Source organism: Peromyscus leucopus, chromosome 9 (genome assembly GCF_004664715.2).
Source record: "Peromyscus leucopus breed LL Stock chromosome 9, UCI_PerLeu_2.1, whole genome shotgun sequence".
Taxonomy (NCBI): Eukaryota; Metazoa; Chordata; class Mammalia; order Rodentia; family Cricetidae; genus Peromyscus; species Peromyscus leucopus.
In genome coordinates, this window is record NC_051070.1 from 109,887,225 (window position 1) to 109,913,027 (window position 25,803).

Sequence of the window (25,803 nt, forward strand, 5' to 3'; positions counted from 1 at the left end):
TAAGGCCTTGTTTCAAAATAAAACTCTTATAAAGGGCTGGAGGTGTAGCTCAGGGTTATAGGATGTGCACAGCTCTCCAGTACCACAAAAGAACAAAACCATGTGTCTTACTGGACTACGACTCTTGATGTTTGGGCCTCTTGGTATTAGCTCCACGCAATTGGTTTTAAGTGATGCACTTGGGGTTGTTAATATGGCTCAGCAAATCGAAACACTTGCCACACAAGCCTGACAACCTGAATTCAGTCCCTGGATCTCACAGTGGAGGGAGAAAAGCAACTCCTAAGAGTCGTCCTGACTCCCATCAGCATCAGGGCATGTGAGTGTCACACTTGCACACATATACATATAATTAAAACAAAGATAAATGTATGATTTTTGTTGTTGTTTGCTTGCCTTTTCATTTTGAGACAGAGTCTCACTCTGTAGATCAGGCTGGTCTTGAACTCACGGACATCCATCCACCTGCCTCTGCATCCTAAGTGTGAGTACTGGGATTAAGGATGTGTGCTACCACTCCTGGCCCAGTGTATGCTCTTTAATGCATAGTTCTGGTTGCCCTTGCTGGCCCTCTAGAGGCAAATATGGAAGATCTGGGGTACTGTGCCAGAGGATTATTAAATATTGAAAGTCAAGATAAAGTTTGTGCATACAGTGCCAAAGGGCAACCATATCAAAAAGGGAATTAAAAGGGAAAAAGAAAACTATTTTATAACCCAGAGAAAGGCTTGATGATCTCCCCTGCAAGAGCAGCGTGCAGGATGCAGGAAGCCTGGCTTAGGGAGTAGCCTGGAGACCCACACCTCCAGGCCTGCCACTCTTGCTCTGGGCTGGAATACAGTTGTACTGACCAGTACTGGGAAAAATGGGTCAGTTAAGAGGGTTTGACTCTGGCCGGGCGGTGGTGGCGCATGCCTTTAATCCCAGCGCTCGGGAGGCAGAGGCAGGCAGATCTCTGTGAGTTCGAGGCCGGCCTGGTCTACAAAGCGAGTTCCAGGACAGGCACAAAGCTACACAGAGAAACCCTGTCTCGAAAAACAAAACAAACAAACAACAACAGAGAGAGAGAGAGAGAGAAGGTTTGACTCTGATTCTTGCCATATCAATTTGTCCTGTTTTATTTTAAGGATAAAAAAAGATATCTATGTAATTGTGCTTATCACCTGTGTGACTTCCATGGAAAAATTAAATAAAGCTGGGTGGCGGCACTCCTTAAAGGACAAAGTAGCTCATACTTGACACCAAAGCTGCCCTCTTTCAAGTGGCTAGGTCCAAAGCCATCGACAATGCCCATACACTCTACAGTTAGGAAATCCTGAGTCCTAGTCTGGAACATGAGCTGCTCTGGGAGGGACAACATGACCATGGCAAAGATCCTCCCTAACTGTTTTACCATTGTGAGGGCTGGGACTAGGGATATAGATAGTTCAGTAGTAGAGAGCTTGCTTAGCATGAATGAGGCCCTGGGCTCAATCCCTAGGACTGTAAACAGTATTTCAAATATTTCAAAAGTATTTCTCACTGAGTAGGGTTTTTCTTCTCTAAAAACTAAAACCACACCACCGACACAGGGAACACCACAAATCTTAGGCCACACTTTGTTCTTGTTTGGTGTGTAAATTCAGGGGCTCCTTACTTCTTTTATAGAATCTTGTGCAGGGGTCAATGGCTACATTGCTTTTTCTTGGCCAAATGATGATTAACTATTAACATCGAAGACAGAGTGTGTTAGAAGATGTAACTTCAAAGGTCAATCCCAGGCAGAGGGAACTGATTCATTAACAAAATGGGCTGTTGTTCTTCACGTAAGGGACAGTCCTCCTTTGGCTGGAGGACTTCGACTGGGTGCTATCTCCTCTGCCGTCTCACTTCCAGGGCGACTCCCGCTCCACAGCAGGACTTTTACAGAGCAACACATGTTGTCCAAGAACCACTCCGTGGTGGGTCCACGTGCCAAGTGTCAAAGCATCATCAAAGTCATGTCATTTTGTCACGGAGTCTGGATCTACCCAACTGAGTCCTGAGAAAGTGGATCAGCTTGGTCTCTGTGAAGAACGCTGTCCCAAGGGTCACTCCTAAGCAGATGGTCCCCACAGTGATGTGTGCCAGCCGAGCAGGCCAGCCCTGCTCACAGCAGAGGAATGCCTGGAGAGAGAAACTAGTGTCACTGCCAGGCAAATCAGGGAAAGTTATTGTCCAGCTAATTCTTTTTTTAGGTTTATTTTATGTGTACAAACATATGTGCATATGTGTACTCTGTGTGTGCCTCATGCCTTTAGAGAGACCAGGAAAGGCATCAGATCCCCTAGAACTGAAGTTACAGGTGGTCGTGAGCCACCATATGGGTGCTGGGACCCGAACCTGGGTCCTCAGGATGAACAGTAAGCGCTCTCATTCACTGAGCTATGTCTCCAGCCCTACAACCCGGCTTCTAAGTCAGATCAAAGGCACAGTGAGGAGGCTAGGGGTTGAGGACTGCCCTATGGGTCTGGAGAAGCTGGAGGAGACAAACACTGGATCAACCTGTTCAGCCTGGGTGGGAGAGGGAAGTCCAGAGGGAAGACCACTGACAGCCTGCAGAAGGCTGAGGGGAGTCTCACCTCTGAAACACTAGTAATCCCACCACTGAGGGCGAACACCCCGAGGAGAGCTGGTGACAGGTGCAGGCCAGCCAGCGGTCTGTGGGGGCTCCTCTGGAAGTAGTGATGAATGAAGTACAGGCTCTGTGTGATCCGAATGCCCATGTTAAAGCAGTTGGCCAAGATGAAGCCCACACTGCCACACCAGCTGGTCAGGAGGTAGGATAAGACCAAAAACGAGGAAGACAGTGCCAGCATGGTGAAGTTGTACCTGGGAGACAAGCAAAGCGGGGAGGTAAGTATCTTGTTCCGAGACAAGAATAGTACACAAAAACGGTGGCCATATCAACTCCCAGAAAGATCTGAGCCCACATCACTCCAAATGAACTCCCATAATCCACTGTCTTGTGTGCTGTGGGCAAGGATGGTTGGTTCAGTTCTTGCGCCAGTTAAACCCAAGGTCTTACATACGCCAGGCATGCTCCTTTTCTTTAGACATAGGGTATCACTTTGTAGCCCAGGCTGGCTTTGAACCTCCTGGGTGTGAGGATTACAGACCTGAATTATACTATTTGGCTCAGCCCTTGGCTGTTTTTGTTGTTTGTTTTGAGACAGAGTGTCCCTATGTAGTCTACGCTCACCTCTAACTTACTGTGCAGCTCAGGCTGGCTGGCCTTCAGGAATGTCAATCTGACTCTGTCTGTGTGTCTGTATGGCCTTCAAGAATCTCAATCTCTGACTCTCTGTCTCTGTCTGTCCTTCAGGAATAGCCATGTCTGACTCTGACTCTCTCTCTCTCTCTCTCCCCCCCTCCTCTCCCTCTCTGTGTGTGTGTTTCTCTGAGGTGCTCAGGATCAAACCCAGGGCTTTCTTTGCACAAGCTAAGCAAGCATTCTTTTTTGTTTGTTTGTCTTTTGTTTTTGTTTTTAAAAACAGGGTTTCTCTGTGTTGTAGCTCTGGCTACAACTGGAACTCGCTTTGTAGACCATGCTGGCCTCGAACTCACCTCCTTCTGCCTCCTGAGTGTTGAGATTTAAGGTATGTGCCACTACCACCCTGCTAAGCAAGCATTCTTTACTGAGCAACATCTGCAACCCTCGGGCCTTAAACTCATAATCTTCCTGCCTCAGCCTCCCAAGAGCAAAGGTTACAAGGTGTGTGCTTGATGACTAGCTATAACCCATGTTTTTGTAACACTGAATACTACATAGTTAACATGGAAATGTGCCTTTTTCTTCACCACTAAACAAAACACATACAATTCAAGATACTTATACTTCTAAGGATAATAATTTATTAGTTGATACTTTGTAATCAAAACACAAAAATTCTTTTTGGCTGAAATCTCCAAGGAATGTGACCTGGGTAATGATGCCAACTCTGTAAAGGATTTTAGAGGTGCTAGGGACATTGGCCAGCAATTAATATGCATGACTCCTATCCTGTGGAGCTTAAATTTGTTCAACAGAGAAATGAACCAGCACAGTGAGGCTGAGAAGCCCTCCAGGACTAGGAACACTTTACCTTGCTACTGGCTGATTGCCTCAGTACTTCACCCTGCTTCCCTTGGGAAATGATACACCCGGGCAGTAGACCTCACTCAAAGCGAGTGATCGGCCTCCAGAATGAATTGTGAGCAGTGAGAAAGCCTGGACACTCCCCGATGTCTTTCCCACCTTGCGCAAAAGAAGGAGAAACGAGAGAAGAATAAGGAAGAGGAGAGAACACGGGACATGCCCGGAGCCAGAAGCCAGGCAGCTGTTAGCCAGCCAGACATAGAGATAGCAAGAAAGTAAGAAAAGGTAAAAAGCCCTGAGGCAAAATGTAGATGAAGAGAAACAGGTTAAGTTATAAGAGCTGGCAAGAAAAGAACTAAACTTAAGCCGGGCGGTGGTGGCGCACGCCTTTAATCCCAGCACTCGGGAGGCAGAGGCAGGCGGATCTCTGTGAGTTCGAGGCCAGCCTGGGCTACCAAGTGAGCTCCAGGAAAGGTGCAAAGCTGCACAGAGAAAGCTTGTCTCGGAAAAAAAAAAAAAAGAAAGAAAGAAAAAGAAAAGAGCTAAGCTAAGGCTGAGCATTCAAAACTAATAATTAGTCTCTGTGTCATGATTTGAGAGCTGGCTGGTGGCCCAAAACAAAAAGCCCAGTCGGTACAACTGGGGAATGCTGAGAGGGGAGAAACAGTCTTCCTAGGGAAGAGCTCACCATTGGTTATCCAGTACCAAAGGTCAGCCCTGAAACATACGTGCAGGTAACATACAGACTGGGCAGGTTGTATTTCTATATTTAAGAATACACACACGCACACGCACACACATCACTTGAAGGAAATGAATTTGAAAGAGAGCAAGAGTGGTGGTACATAGTACATTTGGAGGGAGGAAAGGGAGAGATAAATTACGTAATTATATTATAATCTTTAAAAAATTAATTTTTTAAAAAGAAAAGAATGCTAGTACTTTCTGTTCCTCTTAAACATTTCAAATGTGTTTTAGCGTTGCCTCACCTCCATCCACATTAACGCTGAAATTACTGTTAATCAAAATCCTCTTCAAAATGTAGATTCTGTCCCTGTATGTTGGTGTACACTTTTTTTTTGTTTGTTTTTTGTTTTTTCGAGACAGGGTTTCTCTGTGTAGCTTTGTGCCTTTCCTGGAGCTCACTCTGTAGCCCAGGCTGGCCTTGAACTCACAGAGATCCGCCTGGCTCTGGCTCCCGAGTGCTGGGATTAAAGGCGTGCGCCACCAACGCCCGGCTCGTTGGTGTACACTTTTAATCCCAGCACTTGAGAGGCAGAAGATGGTGGGTCTCTGTGAGCCCAGGGCAAGCTTGGTCTACATTAGCAAGTGCCAGGACAGCCAGGACCACAGAGAGAAAAACGTCTCAAAAAAAAAAAGTGTGTAATGTGTGGTAGAGTCCTAGTTTACACACTGCCACATCTCTGACTTAGTGTGCATTAGATTGTATTTTATTTTTAAATCACTCAATGTTAGAAGCAGCTTTCAAATTAAAATATGGTATTTTTCAAAGTTAAACTTTTTATCGGGGGGGTGGGGGGGTGGGAGGTGGGGGGGTGGACTCAAAGCAGTTCTGCAGTTATAAACTAGCTAAAGTGAAGACGATGTGTAGACAAGTATTTTAAGATCATGGGTTGTGATCTACTAATAGGTTGGCAAATTAGTAGGTCAAAATGCGTCTTTAAGACTTAAAAATTATATTTGTATTTACTTTGTGTGTTTGTGTGCATGTCTGTGGATGTGGGTGGGGATGCACATGTGCGGTGCACACGTGGAGATCAGAGGACAACTTGCAGTAACCACGTCTCTCCTTCAGTCATGTGGGCCTCAGGGTGAGCACTCCGGTGTTCAGGCTGGGCAGCAGGCACCTTTCCCTACCAAGCCATCTTATCTTACCTGCTCTGAGATGTAGTTCTTTTGAAGAATGAGATAGAAGAGAATAAAAAGAATCAATGTATCTTGTGCATAGTGAGATGCTTTCTGCTTTATGGACCTTTGCTTCTGTCACATGCATTTCCATGTGTACTGGGTCATGTTGTACTCAGACCAGCAGTTTCCAAACTTCAGATTCAGAATTGCCTGGCGCTGGTAATGAATGGTTTCCCTGGCTTAAGTCTTCTAAAATTCCAATCCTATTGGCCTGGGAGAAGACCAGAACTCCCTAAGACAACTGCTTCAGTCTGGGCTAGCATCTTGGCTAGACCCGAGTCACTGTGCAGCCAGGTCACCAGGCTCCTGTGTGCAGCAGCCTGAGATGAGAACAGACAGGCAATCCCTGAGATGAGAACAGACAGGCAATCCCTGAGATGAGAACAGACAGGCAATCCCTGAGATGAGAACAGACAGGTACTCCCTGAGATGAGAACAGACAGGCACTCCCTGAGATGAGAACAGACAGGTACCCCCTGAGATGAGAACAGACAGGTACCCCTGAGATGAGAACAGACAGGTACCCCTGAGATGAGAACAGACAGGTATCCCTGAGATGAGAACAGACAGGCACTCCCTGAGATGAGAACAGACAGGTACCCCTGAGATGAGAACAGACAGGCACTCCCTGAGATGAGAACAGACAGGCACCCCCTGAGATGAGGACAGGCACTCCCTGAGATGAGAACAGACGGGCACTCCCTGAGATGAGAACAGACAGGTACCCCCTGAGATGAGAACAGACAGGCACTCCCTGAGATGAGAACAGACAGGCACCCCCTGAGATGAGGACAGGCACTCCCTGAGATGAGAACAGACGGGCACTCCCTGAGATGAGAACAGACGGGCACTCCCTGAGATGAGAACAGACAGGCACTCCCTGAGATGAGAACAGACAGGTACCCCCTGAGATGAGAACAGACAGGCACTCCCTGAGATGAGAACAGACAGGCACCCCCTGAGATGAGGACAGGCACTCCCTGAGATGAGAACAGACGGGCACTCCCTGAGATGAGAACAGACAGGTACCCCTGAGATGAGAACAGACAGGCACTCCCTGAGATGAGAACAGACGGGCACTCCCTGAGATGAGGACAGACGGGCACCCCCTAAGATGAGAACAGACAGGTACTCCCTGAGATGAGAACAGACAGGTACTCCCTGAGATGAGAACAGACAGGCACTCCCTGAGATGAGGACAGGTACTCCCTGAGATGAGAACAGACAGGCACTCTCTGAGATGAGAACAGACAGGTACCCCTGAGATGAGAACAGACAGGTACCCCTGAGATGAGAACAGACAGGTACTCCCTGAGATGAGAACAGACAGGCACTCCCTGAGATGAGAACAGACAGGCACTCCCTGAGATGAGGACAGGTACTCCCTGAGATGAGAACAGACAGGCACTCCCTGAGATGAGGACAGGCACCCCCTGAGATGAGAACAGACAGGGCACTCCCTGAGATGAGAACAGACAGGCACTCCCTGAGATGAGAACAGACAGGCACTCCCTGAGATGAGAACAGACAGGCACTCCCTGAGATGAGAACAGACAGGTACCCCTGAGATGAGAACAGACGGGCACTCCCTGAGATGAGAACAGACAGGTACCCCTGAGATGAGAACAGACAGGTACCCCTGAGATGAGAACAGACAGGCACTCCCTGAGATGAGAACAGACAGGCACTCCCTGAGATGAGAACAGACAGGCACTCCTGAGATGAGGACAGACGGGCACCCCCTAAGATGAGAACAGACAGGTACTCCCTGAGATGAGAACAGACAGGTACTCCCTGAGATGAGAACAGACAGGCACTCCCTGAGATGAGGACAGGTACTCCCTGAGATGAGAACAGACAGGCACTCTCTGAGATGAGAACAGACAGGTACCCCTGAGATGAGAACAGACAGGTACCCCTGAGATGAGAACAGACAGGTACCCCTGAGATGAGAACAGACAGGTACCCCTGAGATGAGAACAGACAGGTACCCCTGAGATGAGAACAGACAGGTACCCCCTGAGATGAGAACAGACAAGCACCCCCTGAGATGAGAACAGACAGGTACCCCCTGAGATGAGAACAGACAGGCACTCCCTGAGATGAGAACAGACAGGCACTCCCTGAGATGAGAACAGACAGGTACCCCTGAGATGAGAACAGACAGGCACTCCCTGAGATGAGAACAGACAGGCACTCCCTGAGATGAGAACAGACAGGTATCCCTGAGATGAGAACAGACAGGCACTCCCTGAGATGAGAACAGACAGGCACTCCCTGAGATGAGAACAGACAGGTACCCCTGAGATGAGAACAGACAGGCACCCCCTGAGATGAGAACAGACAGGCACTCCCTGAGATGAGAACAGACAGGCAATCCCTGAGATGAGAACAGACAGGCAATCCCTGAGATGAGAACAGACAGGTACTCCCTGAGATGAGAACAGACAGGCACTCCCTGAGATGAGAACAGACAGGTACCCCCTGAGATGAGAACAGACAGGTACCCCTGAGATGAGAACAGACAGGTACCCCTGAGATGAGAACAGACAGGTATCCCTGAGATGAGAACAGACAGGCACTCCCTGAGATGAGAACAGACAGGTACCCCTGAGATGAGAACAGACAGGCACTCCCTGAGATGAGAACAGACAGGCACCCCCTGAGATGAGGACAGGCACTCCCTGAGATGAGAACAGACGGGCACTCCCTGAGATGAGAACAGACAGGTACCCCTGAGATGAGAACAGACAGGCACTCCCTGAGATGAGAACAGACAGGCACCCCTGAGATGAGGACAGGCACTCCCTGAGATGAGAACAGACGGGCACTCCCTGAGATGAGAACAGACGGCACTCCCTGAGATGAGAACAGACAGGCACTCCCTGAGATGAGAACAGACAGGTACCCCCTGAGATGAGAACAGACAGGCACTCCCTGAGATGAGAACAGACAGGCACCCCCTGAGATGAGGACAGGCACTCCCTGAGATGAGAACAGACGGGCACTCCCTGAGATGAGAACAGACAGGTACCCCTGAGATGAGAACAGACAGGCACTCCCTGAGATGAGAACAGACAGGGCACTCCCTGAGATGAGGACAGGACCCTGAGATGAGAACAGACGAGGCAACTCCCTGAAGATGAGAACAGACAGGCACTCCTCTGAGATGAGAACAGACAGGTACTCCCTGAGATGAGAACAGACAGGTACTCCCTGAGATGAGAACAGACAGGCACTCCCTGAGATGAGAACAGACAGGCACTCCCTGAGATGAGAACAGACAGGCACTCTCTGAGATGAGAACAGACAGGTACCCCTGAGATGAGAACAGACAGGTACTCCCTGAGATGAGAACAGACAGGCACTCCCTGAGATGAGAACAGACAGGCACTCCCTGAGATGAGGACAGGCACTCCCTGAGATGAGGACAGGTACTCCCTGAGATGAGAACAGACAGGCACTCCCTGAGATGAGGACAGGCACCCCCTGAGATGAGAACAGACGGGCACTCCCTGAGATGAGAACAGACAGGCACTCCCTGAGATGAGAACAGACAGGCACTCCCTGAGATGAGAACAGACAGGTACCCCTGAGATGAGAACAGACAGGTACCCCTGAGATGAGAACAGACGGGCACTCCCTGAGATGAGAACAGACAGGTACCCCTGAGATGAGGACAGACAGGCACTCCCTGAGATGAGGACAGACAGGCACTCCCTGAGATGAGAACAGACAGGCACTCCCTGAGATGAGAACAGACAGGTACCCCTGAGATGAGAACAGACAGGTACCCCTGAGATGAGAACAGACAGGTACCCCTGAGATGAGAACAGACAGGTACCCCTGAGATGAGAACAGACAGGTACCCCCTGAGATGAGAACAGACAAGCACCCCCTGAGATGAGAACAGACAGGTACCCCCTGAGATGAGAACAGACAGGCACTCCCTGAGATGAGAACAGACAGGCACTCCCTGAGATGAGAACAGACAGGTACCCCTGAGATGAGAACAGACAGGCACTCCCTGAGATGAGAACAGACAGGCACCCCCTGAGATGAGAACAGACAGGTATCCCTGAGATGAGAACAGACAGGCACTCCCTGAGATGAGAACAGACAGGCACTCCCTGAGATGAGAACAGACAGGTACCCCTGAGATGAGAACAGACAGGCTGAGATGAGAACAGACAGGCACTTCCTGAGATGAGAACAGACAGGTACCCCTGAGATGAGAACAGACAGGTACTCCCTGAGATGAGAACACACAGGTACCCCCTGACTCTGGGCTACCCCGTCCTCACTGCACTCCTAAGACCAAGCCTCTGAACCTCTCAACGGTACTCAAGTGACAGGCAGCATGGGAACTTCCAAGGACCCAGGGGACAGCAGTTAGACAGGAGGGCTGCTGTCCTCGTTACTCACACCACCCTTTATATTCCCTCCCTTATTCTGTCCTTCTCGTCTACAGTGACATCTTAAGATACATCTTTGGCATTTAGGATATAAAAAGCAGGTGATCTCGGGTATGCACCAATAATGCAGGAACTTTTAAAATACATACAAGGGCCTACTGACTGATCACACAGATGTGACAGGAGAGAGTAGTTAAAGCAGGGCGAATGAGAAGCTCCGATTAGAACTATCTCCATGGAAGACTTTGAATCACAGCCAGTGTGAAAACTACCGGTGAAGGATCCGGGGCAGAAGTCCCAATCTGGAGCTAAGAGAAGACAAACTTGTGTTGAAACAGATATCTGCCTTTGAGCCTTCTTCTTAGGAAAGATGTTACAGAACCCTGAGATTTGTGGAGAACCACAAATCCAGTAGGGACAAGAATGTACATATATAGAGGTGATTCGCCTGCATCTGTGTCTCTATACCACATGCATGCACTGCCCAAGGAGACCAGAAGAAGATGTCATGTCAGATCCCTGGAGTTACTAAAGATTGTTTGTTGCTGGAAGGCCTCTCTCCAGGTTCCACCAAGCCCTGAAGTCCCACAATCCATGTATAAAATAATCACTCAGACACTTATATTATTTATAAACTGTATGGCCGTGGCAGGCTTCTTGCTAACTGTTCTTTTATCTTAAATTAACCCATTTCTATGAATCTATACCTTGCCACATGGCTGGTGGCTTACCGGCATCTTTACATGCTGCTTCTCCTGGCGGTGGCTGCAGTGTCTCTTCCTCCTTCTTCCTGTTTCCCCAATTCTCCTCTCTCCTTGTCCCGCCTATACTTCCTGTCTGGTCACTGGCCATCAGTGTTTTATTTATATAGAATGATATCCACAGCACTTCCCCTTTTCTTCTTTTTTTTAAAAAGGAAGGTTTTAACTTTAACATGGTAAAAGTACATATAACAAAACAACTATCGAGCAAGAATTACAGTTACAATATAAAAGAAGATGTCCTATCTATCTTATATTTGTGAATTTAAGGTTTTATATCTAACTTATTTTTTATCATAACTGAGGAAATTACAACTATCTAGTCTTCAACCACATCAAAGACCTGAGAAGGAACATAATGGTACCTGAGAAATGGTAGATGGATGCAAGCAACTTTTGCAAATCTTGCAAGAGTAGACCAAGACAGATGGCAGCCTGGACAGACACCTAATGTTTCTCATCATTGTTGGTATATGACAGACCATTTTCAGAAGCAGGAATTCTGAAAGACCATCTTACCCTGTCTTGGCAGAGTACAGTGGTCACTTTCCTTGTGTCCCGCTTGTCCAGAAAGGACAGCATTGAATTTGTACTGTCAACAGTCAAGGCAAGGGCAGTTCTTTGCCCAGTAGGCCATTTTGTGCCAAAAAGACAAACTTCCAATTGGAAATGTCTTAGAAGCCCAACATTCTCTCGGGATCAATTGGTGCAGCCAGGAGCAATTGTGTCTCACCATCAACAGAATTCTAAGTTACTTAAATGCCATATTCTCTAGGTCTATGAAATGTTTGAAGATTACCTATCTATCTCAAATATATCTATGTATACCTAGAAGACTTAACTAACATGGCTACAAATATGATTATCATAGATGACTAATTATTAAACTATTTTTTAATTATCCATTATAATTTTAAATGAGTTACATAAACATAATACCTCAAAAAAGAATAGAAATATATATATATATATATACAGTATAACAAAATTAACACTGAATGGTGGAGGTTGACTGAGCAGAGCTCCAGAGAACACCGCTGGACTGCGATACACCTTCCCCAGACCCTGCGACCTACTATTAATTTGTGAGTTACGCCATTAAATAAATATCCTTTTAACTATGTGGAGTGGCCAAAATAATTTCACTAATAATTGTTAGCTGGGATTTGAACCTGGATCTCTTGAAAAACAGCCAGTGCTCTTAACCACTAAACAATCTCTCTAGCCCCTAAGAATTTGCTTCTTGAAAAAGCAAAGTAACCAAGTAACCCCCTGGAGCTGAGGCCCATTCTTAGGGATCTGAGCAGGGATGCAGTGGAATGAAGACTAGCTTTCCCTAAGGCTGTCTGCACACCTAACAAACACAACTCTCCCAGGGTGACAGCCATCCCCCAGTAAAGGAAGCAGAATATTGGCCTCCTAGCCTCACTGTGGGAAACACTAGGTAAACTGTGCTGGGGCAATGGTGGTCCTAGGGAGGTACCAACTAGTAGTGTAGTGTGGCCTCTGAGAAAAGTGTAGCCAAATCCATGCTCAGAATGAAAAGAAAAAGATGAGCAAGTGACTTCATTTTGTCCAAAAGCCACGATTAAAGATGTACTTTCTACATCACTCACCTGTCAACCTCCGCCTTGCTCATGGCAGCAAATGTGAAACACTCGGTCACACCATTGATTGCAAGCAGGAGGACATAGAGACAATAGGACCGCATCAACACAGGACCTACAGAGAAATAATCCACAGAGATTGCAGAGTCAAATGGGATGCACCCTTAGCTCCACCACGTGTTCAGAGAATTAGGTCAGGGCACGTGATGGTATCAATGGGAGACTGCATGCCCACCTGAGGACTCTCAGTATCTCACAGCACTGACTACAATACTCAGATAAAATCGGAAGGCCAGTGAAGAATGAATGCACCGCTCTCATGCTCAACAACTGAAAGCTTATCTGGCCACCAAGCAAGACTGAACATTTTCCATCAGCACAGCTTGCAGGTTTAAGCACTGAAGACACCAGTATGTATTAAGAAAAGCTCCATTGAGCAGGCTGCAAACAGCCTTTGGGAAGAGCCAGGCCCAGGACCAGCAGCAAACTCCTGAGACAGAACCTTCCCCATCCACGGTACGGTGGAGCCCCCAGTGGTACGGGGTCATATCCAGCAATATATTTTCAAGAACCTTGTTGACCGAGGCCAGTGGGATGGCTCAGTGGGTAGGGTGCTTGCTGTCAAGACTGATTACCTAAATTTGATCCCTGGGGCCCACACAGTGGAAGAGAACTCACTCCTGCAAGCTGTCCTGACTTCCACATGTGTGGCACCAGTACACACACACACACACACACACACACACACACACACACACACACACACGTGTCATTTTTTAAAATTACAGACCAAAGACTAGAAGCTTTATCATGAGATGATTCCTCTCTTTTCAGAGGGCTATTATAAAACAACAATTAGCAAATAGTTTCTCTTTTTCTTTTTTCTTTTCTTTTCCTTCTTTCCTTCTTTCCTCCCTCCCTCCCTCCCTTCCTTCCCTCCCTTTCTTTCATTGTCGTTTGACTTTTGGGGAACAGTGTCTCATGGAGCCATGGCTGACCTCAAACTTTTTTTTTTTAAAAAGATTTATTTATTTATTATGCATTGTGTTCTGTCTGCATGTATCCCTGCAGGCCAGAAGAGGGCGCCAGATCTCATTACCAATGGCTGTGAGCCACCATGTGGTTGCTGGGAATTGAACTCAGGACCTCTAGAAGGGCAGTTAGTGCTCTTAACTGCTGAGCTATCTCTTGCCTGACTCAAACTCTTTATGTAGGCAAAGATGATCCTCCTGAGTATTGGTATTTCAAGCACGCAAACCATGCTTCCTGAATGAGCCATTTCTAATAAAACAAATGATCATTCAAACTATAACCCAGAAATTCCACCCTAGGTATCCATCTAACAAAAATGAATACACATGGTCACAAAATGTGTACTGATTTTATTCATAATCACACAAACTGACCAGCAATAGGAAAAAGGATAAGCACACTGGGGCCTTCCATTCAGAGTAATACTTCTCAGCAAGAATACTTTTAAAAAGGGGGCTGCAGAGATGGCTCAGCAGTTAAGAGCATTTGTTGTTCTTTTAGAGAACCTGGTTCAGTTCCCAGCATCCACACAGTAGCTTGCAACTGTCTCAAATCCACTCTGGCGACCCAATGCCCTCTTCTAGCCTTTAAAGGCACTAGGCATGCATGCAGTGCATATAACACAGGCAAAACATTCATACACATAAAATGTAAACAAGAAATTATTTTAAAAAACAAAAAGAAAAGAGTTCTGGGCATTGTGGTGCACATCTTTAACCCTAGCACTTGGGAGGAAGAGGCAGGTAAATCTCTTTGAGCTCTAGGTCAGCCTGGTCTACAGAGAGAGTTCCAGGCTAGTCAAGGATACATCACAAGACTGTCTCAAAAACAAACAGAATCCATGTATTAACAAATGTCAAAAACTTTAGACCAAAAAAAAAAAAAAGACACAAAAGTGTACATGCTGTATAACTTTATGCACCTGAAAAGAACTTATTTATTTATGTATTTGAGACAGGGTTTCTCTGTGTAGCCCTGGCTGTCCTGGAACTTGCTCTGTAGACCAAGTTGACCTCAAACTCAGGGATCAGCCTGTTTCTGCCTCCAGAGCGCTGTAATTAAAGGTGTGCACCATCACACCCAGCTGAAATTCTATTTTTAGAGCGATATTACTGCGGGAATTTAGCTCAATGGTCTAACATGCACAAAGCCCTGGGTTTGATACCTAGCAACACACACACACACACACACACACACACACACACACACACACACACACGGCCCCAAACAAACCAGAACTGATGAAGCTTGGGCTGAGAATGGTAAGAGTGTTTGCTTAGCATCTGCAGAGCCCTGAATTCAATTCCTAGTACCTAAATAAACCAATACATGCAACATATAAATAAAGTGATAAGGCCAAACCATGGAGATAGGACATTCTTTTCTGTTTAATGCAGGAATCCTTTCTAGGCAATTTCAAGTTTTATGAAAATACTTAAGTGATTAAAAAAAAATTACTGGGCTGGGCTGGGCAGAACAGTGATGTGAATGCTTTCTGATACAAAAAATTCATCTGGACACACAGCACTAGTTAGAACAAGAAGAGAGATGGGGTAAGAGGGAAACCCAGTAGGCAATTTGTGCAGACCCTCATGCTCCCCAGACAGCAAATGGGCTTTTGAGGGTGCTGGCTGGTGCCGGCTTGGTCAAAGGTAAAAGGCAATGAGCCAGGTGTGGTGGCACGTGCCTTTAATCCCAGCACTCGGGAGGCAGCCGCAACATAACGATGGCAGTTCATTTATATCTGTAGGATGAATTACTCTACCACAGGAGCATGATCATGACTGGACGGCCCCACTTAGGCAACATCTTGTGGCTATGTTAAAGCAAAGGCTGTTTTCTAAGCGGTCAGAGCTAGCATTCAACAATTGGGTCCCTACCTCTGCTATCTCCGCATATAAACTTCCTAATGGCTTCTTAATGAGGCCTCCCAAGCAGCTGCCTGATGGAAATGTACTGCTTAAGGCACACACTCCAGGGAGCCACAAGTCATACCACAGGCTTCACAGCAAGCATTTCCTCAAATTTAACAACTTCTGCTCTGATGTAGAAACATAGTCTCCCCACCCCCCAGTACCAAAAGTCTGAGCCCCATTGTGGCAACTGAAACATGGAAATGTACAATTGTACTGACAGGCCCTTTACAGTGAGACGGAGCAGCAGAGAATCTTCCAGGTTCTTGTCCAGGGATCTGAGAAAGTAAAAACATGTCCGCTCATTCCAGGATAAAAACTGCAAAGGGGCTAGGCGGTGGTGGCGCACGCCTTTAATCCCAGCACTCGGGAGGCAGAGCCAGGTGGATCTCTGTGAGTTCGAGGCCAGCCTGGGCTACAGAGTGAGATCCAGGAAAGGCGCAAAGCTGCAGAGAGAAACCCTGTCTCGAAAAACCAAAAACCAAAAACAACAAAACAATTCTGCCAAGGGATGGTCAGCCTAGAGCCCAGCATAGGTTGAAATGGGTAAAAACCCCAAGGACCTGTAAGTGCAGTGAAATTCTCAGCAGCCTGGCGATCAAGTATTTCAATGACAGATACAGTCCATGCTTTTCTCCTCCCAAACCAAGAGTCAAGAGATTAAATATATAATTTTATTTGCCTAGATCACTTTTATTCTGGGTTATCTTTCCAAGGCTTTTACTCATCACACTCTGAGATTGACATGGCATTTACTATCTCAGATGTATTTAGCACCAAGCAGAGACCCATCATAGCCCGCACTCTGCTTTCCTCCCTCACTTAGAGGAAACACAGCAAGGAGGATTCACCACTCCTTCAAGTGAGGGTGAGAACTGATCACCCTGGTGCAAGCTGATTGCACACTGATTGTTTACTGATAGTGAGACCTGGTGCAAGCTGATTGCACACTGATTGTTTATTGATAGGGAGACCAAGTGTGCACATGGCCTGAATTTCATGAGCTGCTTCTATTTCTATTCAGAAATCAGAACAAACCCTTTACAAAATCTGGCACATACCTGATCCTGAACTAAGCATGGCTCCTCCATAGATGTCCAGAGCCAGTTGAGAATAGGCAAAGCCAAAAACAGTAATGGTCAGGCCAGTTAGCAAAGCCAGCTTGAGGAGGGACTCCAAAACCGCAGCAGCCACAGCAACATCCTCCTGGCCAGGGGAAGGGAAGGAAGTCAGCTGGGTCTAAACTGAAGAGCACCCTGCCAGGCCAGTTCTTGCAGTGGGGGCTCTCCTGTCTCCTGAAGCCTGTATTTGTCTTTATGACAATTAGCACATGAAAGGGAGAAGTAAGCCAGGGCTCTTTAGGTGGGAAGAGGGAGGCTTAGTTTTCACGTCAATCAGGATAAATTTCCAGTGTTGCTGGAAACACTTGATCCTCATATTTTCACCTAGACTAGTCAGATCTGGGCTTCTCCTGATTGATGACAGGAAATTCTGTTATTGTCAATGCTCACTTTTGGAAAATACTCCTAAGTCAGACCTCAGACCAGATCTTACTTTCAGATACTGGGAATAAATTACATTTTTTTTTTTGGTTTTTCGAGACAGGGTTTCTCTGTGTAGCTTTGCGCCTTTCCTGGGACTCACTTGGTAGCCCAGGCTGGCCTAGAACTCACAGAGATCCGCCTGCCTCTGCCTCCTGAGTGCTGGGATTAAAGGCGTGCGACACCACTGCCCGGCATAAATTACATGTTTGTAAAGTATCTTCTAAGACATGTAAGAGGTGGACCTGGATTGCTTTTAATTGCAAAGTAAGTCAGAAGGGCAGAGGAGAAGGCTCCTCAAGTGAGAGTGCTTGCTGCAAACATGAGGGCCTGAGGCCCTGAGTTCAAATCTTCAGCACCCATGTTTAAAAAAAAAAAAAAAGCCAGGCGTGGCTTTCTGTGCCTAGAAGCCTAGCACTTGGGAGTGAGTCGAAATGGGGGAGCTCCTGGTTCGGTGAGAAACCCAGTCTCAAGGAAGAAGGCAAAGCAAAGAGAAGACATCTAACGTCGTGTTCTGGTCTCTCCATGTGCCCGCATGAGCACCTGCATACTCACATGCGTGCATCTCACACACAGTGAATTAATAAGATAATAAAGTCTAGACTCTTTTTTTAAGGCCAAGTGGTGGTGGCGCATGTCTTTAATCCCAGCACTCAGGAGGCAGAGGCAGGTGGATCTCTGTGAGTTCAAGGACAGCCAGGGCTACACAGAGAAACCCTGTCTTGAGAAAACAAAAAACAAAACAAAACAAAACAAAAGAGCCAAAAAATTTTTTAAAGTCAGAATTTTTAGTGATTACAGGGCTGGGGATCTAGTTCAGTTGGGAGAGTGCCTGCCTACCATGTCCAAGGCCCTGAGTTTGAATCCTCACAATGCACAAACTATCTATAGTGACACGTGTCTGAAATCCCAGCACTTGGGAGGTAGAAGCAGGAGGCTCAGAAGTTCAAAGCCATCCTCTGTTACTCCAAGTCTGAGGATAGCCTGGTCTACAGAGTGAGTTCCAGGACACCCAGGACTAATAGTAAGATCCTGTCTTCAAAAACAAAACAACGCTGGGTGGTGGTGGCGCACGCCTTTAATCCCAGCACTTGGGAGGCAGAGCCAGGCGGATCTCTGTGAGTTTAAGGCCAGCCTGGTCTACAGAGTGAGTTCCAGGAAAGGCGCAAAGCTACACAGAGAAACTCTCTCGGAAAAAAAAAAAAGAAAAACAAAACAAAACAAAACATACACACACACACACACACACACACACACACACACAAAGCAAAATAGGAGAAGAGAAGATCTAGAAGGAAACGTCAGATTGAACTGAAGGAAAACTGACTGCCCCACATTTCTTCCCTGAGATGACATGAGGACCCACCTTACCTGCTTCTGGTGTGTGGCATCCTTTTCCCTCTCTAGCACCTTAGCAAAGAAGATATAAAAACTCTCCTCTATTGGCTGGAAAATTAGCCTAGCCACAAGAGACCCCAGATTATTCACTATATCATACACACCTACAAAACAGAAAGGAAGAGCAATAATCATGTTAGTTCTTAATTTCACAGCACTATAGGAAAATTCTTTTTCTAATTTAATGTTTAATTTAAATTCTTTAATCTTTTTCTTTTTCTCTCTTGGATACAGGGTCTCATGTAGGCAGGCCTTGAATTCGTTATATAGCCAAGAAAAACTTGAACTTCTGATCTCCCACCTCCACCTCCCAAGTGCTGGGATTATAGGTGTGCAACACACACACACACACACACACACACACACACACACACCTACTTTCCACAGTGCTAAGGATTAAACTCAGGGATTCCTGAATGCCAGGCCAACACTGTACTAACCAAACTGCTTCCCCAGGCAAAAGTTTGTAAATTTGGAGAAAGACTGTATATTTACATGTAACTGAAGAAATGATAGGTCTTGTACCAACGGTAACATCTTGCAAAATCTGTGGTACAGTATTGCAACCAGGATCCTGCCCTTGATACAGTTGAGAAGGTGCTTTTATCACTAGCCTTTTAGAAAATAAGTCATCGACCCGAAGCTGGCTTTTCCTCTACTTCTATTTCCATCACTCTGGTATCACACTGAAAAATAACTATAACACAAACCCTGAGAGACTTATCCAGGCACACCAAGCGGGAGCAGATCTTTATGACTATGATGAGTCCAACATTGACCCCTCAAATTGACAACTGCCACTCAAGTCACACGACAGGGCATCATCAAAGACCTAGTATCTATTAGTGGTATCCATCTTTAATTAAAAGATTATAGACTTCCATCTTACCCTGATCACCAAAGTTTAATACATTCAAAAATGTCATCACATATCGCTCGCCTATAATAGAAAAGCAAAGTTATTGGCATTTCAAATGCAACATTCATTTCTTCTTTCCTTTTCTCTATGATCTATCACTGCTACCAATTGATAAATACACTCCCCACCACCCCCCTTTTTTTTGAGTTCAAGAATAGACTCAAACTTGAGAACTTCCTGCCATGCCTTCCTGGATGCTGGACTTACAGGTGTGTGCCACCATGCCTGGCTCTAAGAAACATTAGATAGCCAATTAAAGATCAGTTCAATGTCTTAACACTGAATTTCACACCATCTCATAGCAACAGTTCAGAAAGTGCTGAGACCTTTATTGACGGAGTCTTGAAGCCAAATTAATTATTATTAATAATTAATTAATTATTTCAAAACCAGCCTATTAACAATAAAATATGGGGAGACTGTGGAAATATTAATAGTGAAAATGACTTCCAAGACTTAAAGGAGGCCACATTCTCGTTCTCTCTCTCTCTCTCTCTCTCTCTCTCTCTCTCTCTCTCTCTCTCTGTCTCCAGGGTTTCTCTCTGTAGCCCTGGCTGTCCTGGAGTCTGTAGCCCAGGCTGGCCTTGAACTCAGAGATCTACCTGCTTCTGCCTTCTGAGTGCTGGGATTAAAGGTGTGCACTATCTATCCTGTGTGGCTTGAGTTTTCTTTTCCACAAATGAAGCACCCTGGCCGTGAGAGAGGCAGGCACCAAACAGTGAGCACCAAACAGTGAGCACCAAACAGTGAGCACCAAACAGTGAGCACCAAACAGTGGCCACAGCCCCAACGAGCAAGTTCTCACCTCCTGGCAACTCAAAAGAAAAACACTACAAGGTCAGGTTCCCATCTTCTCAAGAGACTCCTCTCTCCCTGTAAAAACAACTGTGTGTGAGAGGGAGCCCATTGGTCCTCTCAGGCTTCCATCTCTATGCTGCTCTACCCTCCCTTATTTTGAACAGTTCTAGCTTTTATAAATACAGTCAGACTCCATATCTATGAGTTTATGACTAATGATCAAGCTAACTGTAAATCAAAAACACTTAGAAAAAAATGCATTTGAACTGAACACATATGGCTTATTATCATTATTCTCTAATACAGTATAATGATAACTTTACATAGTACTTGCATTGCACTAGGTACAATTAAGTACTTCTGAAATGACGTAAAGCATAAAGAAGGGTATGCCTAAGTTATATGCAAAAAATTACATCATTTTACACAAGGGACTTGAGCATCCTTAGATGCTCAACCAAAATCTGATACCAAGATACAACTGTATAGTCCCCCTGTCAATCCCTGAATTCACACCTTCAAATGGCTCATTAGTATTTGCAAAAGTCCATGCTCAAACCTAGAGGTGGTGATAACGCCTTTAATCCCAACACTCAGGAGGCAGAGGCAATCGAATCTCTAAATTCAAGGCCAGCCTGGTCTACAGAGTGAGTTCCAGGATGGCCAGAACTATACAGAGAAACCTTGTCTCAAAAAACAAAACAAAACAAAACCCAGTCCAGTCCAGGCTCCTTAATTCTGCATTCGAGGCTTTTTATACACTAAATCCCATCTGTCTTTTTGGCCTCCTTTCTCCAGCTTTACCCCCATGTGTTTCAATCCTTGGTTACCCCTGCCTGCCTGAGTTTCGCTTCAGCAGCTCTGGTTCAGTCTATAACTGACTGGGGCATCCTCACCACCTACAATGGATTTTTAAGGCCCCTCCCTGTTTTCTGGCAGGACAAGGCTCTCCTTCACATTCCGAAAGCTCCCATGGGGCAGGACACCCCTCTCAGACATCTGCATCTCTTTTCCTCTTCAGTTTCCTAACAGCCCTCTAAAAGAAATGAGGAGTGCTCAAGGAGCTTGTGCTGACTGAGTTAAGATCTCCAAGCACAGCCACGTCAGTGCTTTGGTGAGAGAATGAACATCTGGAGACCATGGCCAGTTACTGCTTATCTGTCTTTGTTCTCAGCACCCGACAGTGCACAGGAAACATGGGGCAGAAGGGGAACATACACACTCTCACTACTGTACACTGGACAGTTTTTTTGTTTGTTTTGTTTTATTTTTCTGAGACAGGGTTTCTCTGTGTATCCCTGGGCTGTCCTGAAACTCATTCTGTAGACCAGGCTGGCCTCGAACTCAGAGATTCACCTGCCTCTGCCTCCTGAGTGCTGGGATTAAAGGAGTGTGCCACCAGCCCCCAGCTGAAAGACAGCTGTTAATAGAGTTTAAAAAATGTATAAAAGATTATAATAATGAGATTATGTTTTTCTCTAATTTTCAAAATTTGTCATTGATGTAACACTTTTTTTTTTTTTTTTTTTTGGTTTTTCGAGACAGGGTTTCTCTGTGTAGCTTTGCGCCTTTCCTGGAACTCACTTGGTAGCCCAGGCTGGCCTCGAACTCACAGAGATCCGCCTGGCTCTGCCTCCCGAGTGCTGGGATTAAAGGTGTGCGCCACCACCGCCCGGCCCGATGTAACACTTTTATAGTAAATTTATTAAATGATATAATTTGGGCTTTTCCAGTTAGATTTTGCTGCAATTTGAGTGTGAAGTGTTCCTCCAAGTCCCATGTGTTCAAGCTTTGAGCCCCTTCAGAAGGCAGGGACTGTAGGGAGACAGTCAGGTCACTGGAGCACACCGCTGAGGACGTATTAAAACTCTGCCCCTCTGTCTGTTTCCTGCAAGCCTCCTCTGCCATACACCAGCATCCCCATCGTATACTGTTACTGTGGGCCAGACTGACCATTTGCTGGGGTTGAGTTGATTGTCGAGGGTGTTCTGCTACAGTAACAGGAAGCTGACTAACACAGACTTCGATTCCAATTAAGCTATCCTTTGTTACTACAGGACTCTAAATCTCAACCTCTGGTTTCCTCATCCCTGTACAGAGGGAGCGAGTATCTTTGATAAGGCAGTGGAGAGATTTAAAACTAGACAACTTAGGTAAAACATAAAGCCAAATAAATACTGGTTCCCTATCTCTATTTAAAACAAACTAAAGCCAGCATATGTCTAAGTGCCTTCTGCCAAGGGCTCCACGCAAGAGCTCTGGGGTCAGCAGTCCTGTGAGACCTTTTTGCTTCTTTTCTGATCTCCCAACTGCTCAACGTGACCTTTTACGTTACTTACCTTCTGTCAAAATCTGCTTCAAGAAAGACTGTTTGAAAAAACTCCAAGTCAATTTAGCCTCTTTCCAATTGACAAATGCCTAAAAGAAAAACAAAACATAAACAAAATTTCCAGCATTTCAAAGCTAAGAGCTACCTGAGAGGCAAACTCACTTCTGGCCCATAAGGCCCCAACATGAATAGTTCCCATCAAATCATAATCAGTGCTAAGCACACAGAACCAGAACATAACTTATACGGCAGCTATAACTGAACCTTGAACGTTTCTTAAGGCCTTGTTGAAAGCCTGGTCCTCAGCAGAAGCACCTGGGAAGTGGCAGAGCCTGGTGTGCGGTGAGAAGGCCAGGCCTCCAGGGTGTGCTTCGGAGGGCACTGTGGGACGCCAGCCCTTTCTCCTCTTTCCCACCCCAGACCGGAGGAAACCACTTCGCTCGGCCATACACTTCCGCTGCTGTGTGCTGCTTTGACACAGGTCCAGAGCAGCAGGACAACTGGTCATGGATTGAAAGCTTTGCTGGATAGGCATCTGGTAATCTCAGGACCCAGATGGTTGAAGCAGAAACATTCTGAGTTCAAGGCCAGTCTTAGCTGTAAAGGGAGTTCTAGACCAGCCTAGACTACAAAGTGGGCCCTACCTCAAAAAACAGAACAAAAACCTCAGGCAAACAGGAGTCGTGGCTCTTGAAACCCCAGCATCAGGAGGCAGAAGAAGGGACTGACCTCCTCCAAGACCACGCTGGGCTACGGAGTGAGTTTGAGGCCAGCTAGACTACAGAGTGAAACCTTGTCTCTAAACAAACTAAAACTAGACTAAACTTTCCTTATGATTTACCTCAGGTATTTCTTATATTAACAGAAATCTGACTTCCAAAATTGGAAGGCAAAGTCTTAGGCATGCCTAAATCATACATGAAGAACCCTAAAGAATTCTTGCTGTCTCTTTGGATGCCTTTAAAGTCCAGACAGTATACTACCACATCCAAAACACAGTTCACATTCAGTACTTTTCCTAAAAAAATAAAGATAGATAGATAGATAGATAGATAGATAGATAGATAGATAGATAGATAGATAGACGATAGATAGATAGATAGATAGATGGATTTGTTCTTCAGCACACAAAGCTAAAGAACAAATTCCACCCCTGTATTCCTTATCTTAAGGCCAGGTTCAGCCACTTAAGGCCTTGGCACAGTTATAAGGTGTACTCACACATTCCAGAAGAAACTCAACCTTCCCGGGTAAATCACTCAGAAGTGGTACAGCAGAGGAAAGGAGACATTAAGACGGCCACAGCAACAACAAAACCCCGACTTTACCTATGCCCCTTCTGAAACCTCCAGGAGCTTCCCACCGCCACTTCCGAAGGACAACGAAGGTAAGGAGACACATACTCAGAAGATCAACCTACGGGCCTTCAGGCCAGAAAGCTGACTACAAAGTGAACAGTGGAGAACTGGTTTCCCTCAGTTCCTAGTGGGGACACTTCTCTGTCACACAGGCATCCTGGAATCTCAGATGTTAAATCTAGAACAACGCTTCCCAGTAGAACTATAAAGCTTAGTTTTTCTGCAGCCACATAAAACAGGAAAAAGAAACAATCATTTTGTTTTGCTTTTCAAAATAGGATCTAGTTATGTAGCAAGATAACCTTAACTTCACCCTGTGGATTAGTTACTGATCTCACTGCCCTGATAAGTGCCTGGCAAGAGTGATTGAAGGAAGGAAGGAAGGAAGGTGTACTCTGGCTGACAGTTCCAGGGGACAGTCCATCATGGAGAGGAAGGCAGAGGCAGGAGTTGAGGCAGCTGGTCCCACTGTGTCCACAGTCAGGAAGCAAAAAACAATGAATCCCAATGCTCAGCTTCTTTCTCCTTTCAGTTTAGTCCAGGATCCCAACTCATGGGATGGTTCTGCACACACTGGGGGTGGGCCTTCTCCCCAATTAACCTGATTTAGAAACTCCCTCACAGGCATGCTTTCTCCAGGCAGAAGGAAATTGGGCCACACGGTGTTTAACACTGAGCAACCATTTCCTTTCTTGAAAACAAAAGGTACCAGACAACTTAACACCACGAGAGGGCACTGTGGACCACTCATCCTCAAACAGATTCTGCCCATGATCGACTCTGGGGAAGGGAGGACATAGCATCTCCACGGTCACACTGCCGCTGCCTTGGCACACCGTGTTCCTCTGAGGGGTCTGTGCTGTGGCACCATTGCCATTTTCAAGGGCAATGGAAAGCTGAGGCTTGCCCACGGGCTCTTGGGTCTTGCCACCCCCTCTGCAGACAGACTCACCTGGGTAGCCTAGGCTGGCTACCTCAAAACCTTGTAACCATCGCCCTCCTCGTCCTCTCAGATGCTAGGCCTGGAGGCGGGCGCCACTGTGTCAGACCCTGTGATGATGCTCTCGTTGCTGTGATGCTCTCGTTGACGCCTACTTGCCAGTCAACAGTGAAAGCATTTGGCCAAACGACTCAGCTTTCAAAGGAGAAAGTCCTTGGGAGAGTGAATCCTAATGCCTTCAGTGTAGCTGGCCTACAGCTGGTTCGGAAGGAATGGCCACGCTGTTCACTACAGCCAAAGTGTTCATTAAGGACACGGTGGCAGGAAGTTCACTCTGAGGCTTGGGTTCTCAGGCCTCTAAGTGCAAGAAAAGAGGAAGCAAATTCTAGGGACTTACATCCTTTTATTTAGAATGGCTATGTCACTTGGGATGGTGGGTGGGTGACACCGTTTAATAAAGCTGTTTGGTACTGTTGAGCTCTGGTCTAAGCCAGACATGAATTTCTCTGACATCTCCTAAGGAGACATCCTACCGCTCTGCTGTATTAATGGACACACGGAGGCCTGGAAAGGGAAAGGTGGGCAGGAGCTGCACGAAAGGCTTAGAATCAGGCTCATCCTGCTGAGTCATGCTTTCCTTCCCGAATTTCTGACTCAGGATGATGAGCTGTCGCCCTCCCACACTGCTAAGTCCCTGGGAAGCCCGAGGCCACAGCCATGTCTCCACCATACAGCACTCTCTCCCTTCCCCTTTCTCCTCCTATCCC

The 25,803-nt window shown here is 46.3% G+C and overlaps 1 protein-coding gene across 1 annotated transcript in view; it reads right to left on the reverse strand.

Moving 5' to 3' along the window:
• Window positions 1-1,102: 1,102 nt before the first annotated feature.
• Window positions 1,103-25,803, reverse strand: part of Rft1 (RFT1 homolog) — a 45,470-nt gene continuing 20,769 nt past the window's right edge. Inside the window, exons 7-13 of the mRNA XM_028891277.2 lie at window positions 22,749-22,827; window positions 19,582-19,632; window positions 18,666-18,796; window positions 16,815-16,959; window positions 12,818-12,923; window positions 2,601-2,850; window positions 1,103-2,145 (exon numbers count right to left, since the gene is read on the reverse strand). Of these exons, the coding sequence (XP_028747110.1) occupies window positions 1,978-2,145; window positions 2,601-2,850; window positions 12,818-12,923; window positions 16,815-16,959; window positions 18,666-18,796; window positions 19,582-19,632; window positions 22,749-22,827 (930 nt within the window). The 3' untranslated portion in view covers window positions 1,103-1,977. The remainder of the gene's footprint in view (window positions 2,146-2,600; window positions 2,851-12,817; window positions 12,924-16,814; window positions 16,960-18,665; window positions 18,797-19,581; window positions 19,633-22,748; window positions 22,828-25,803) is intronic.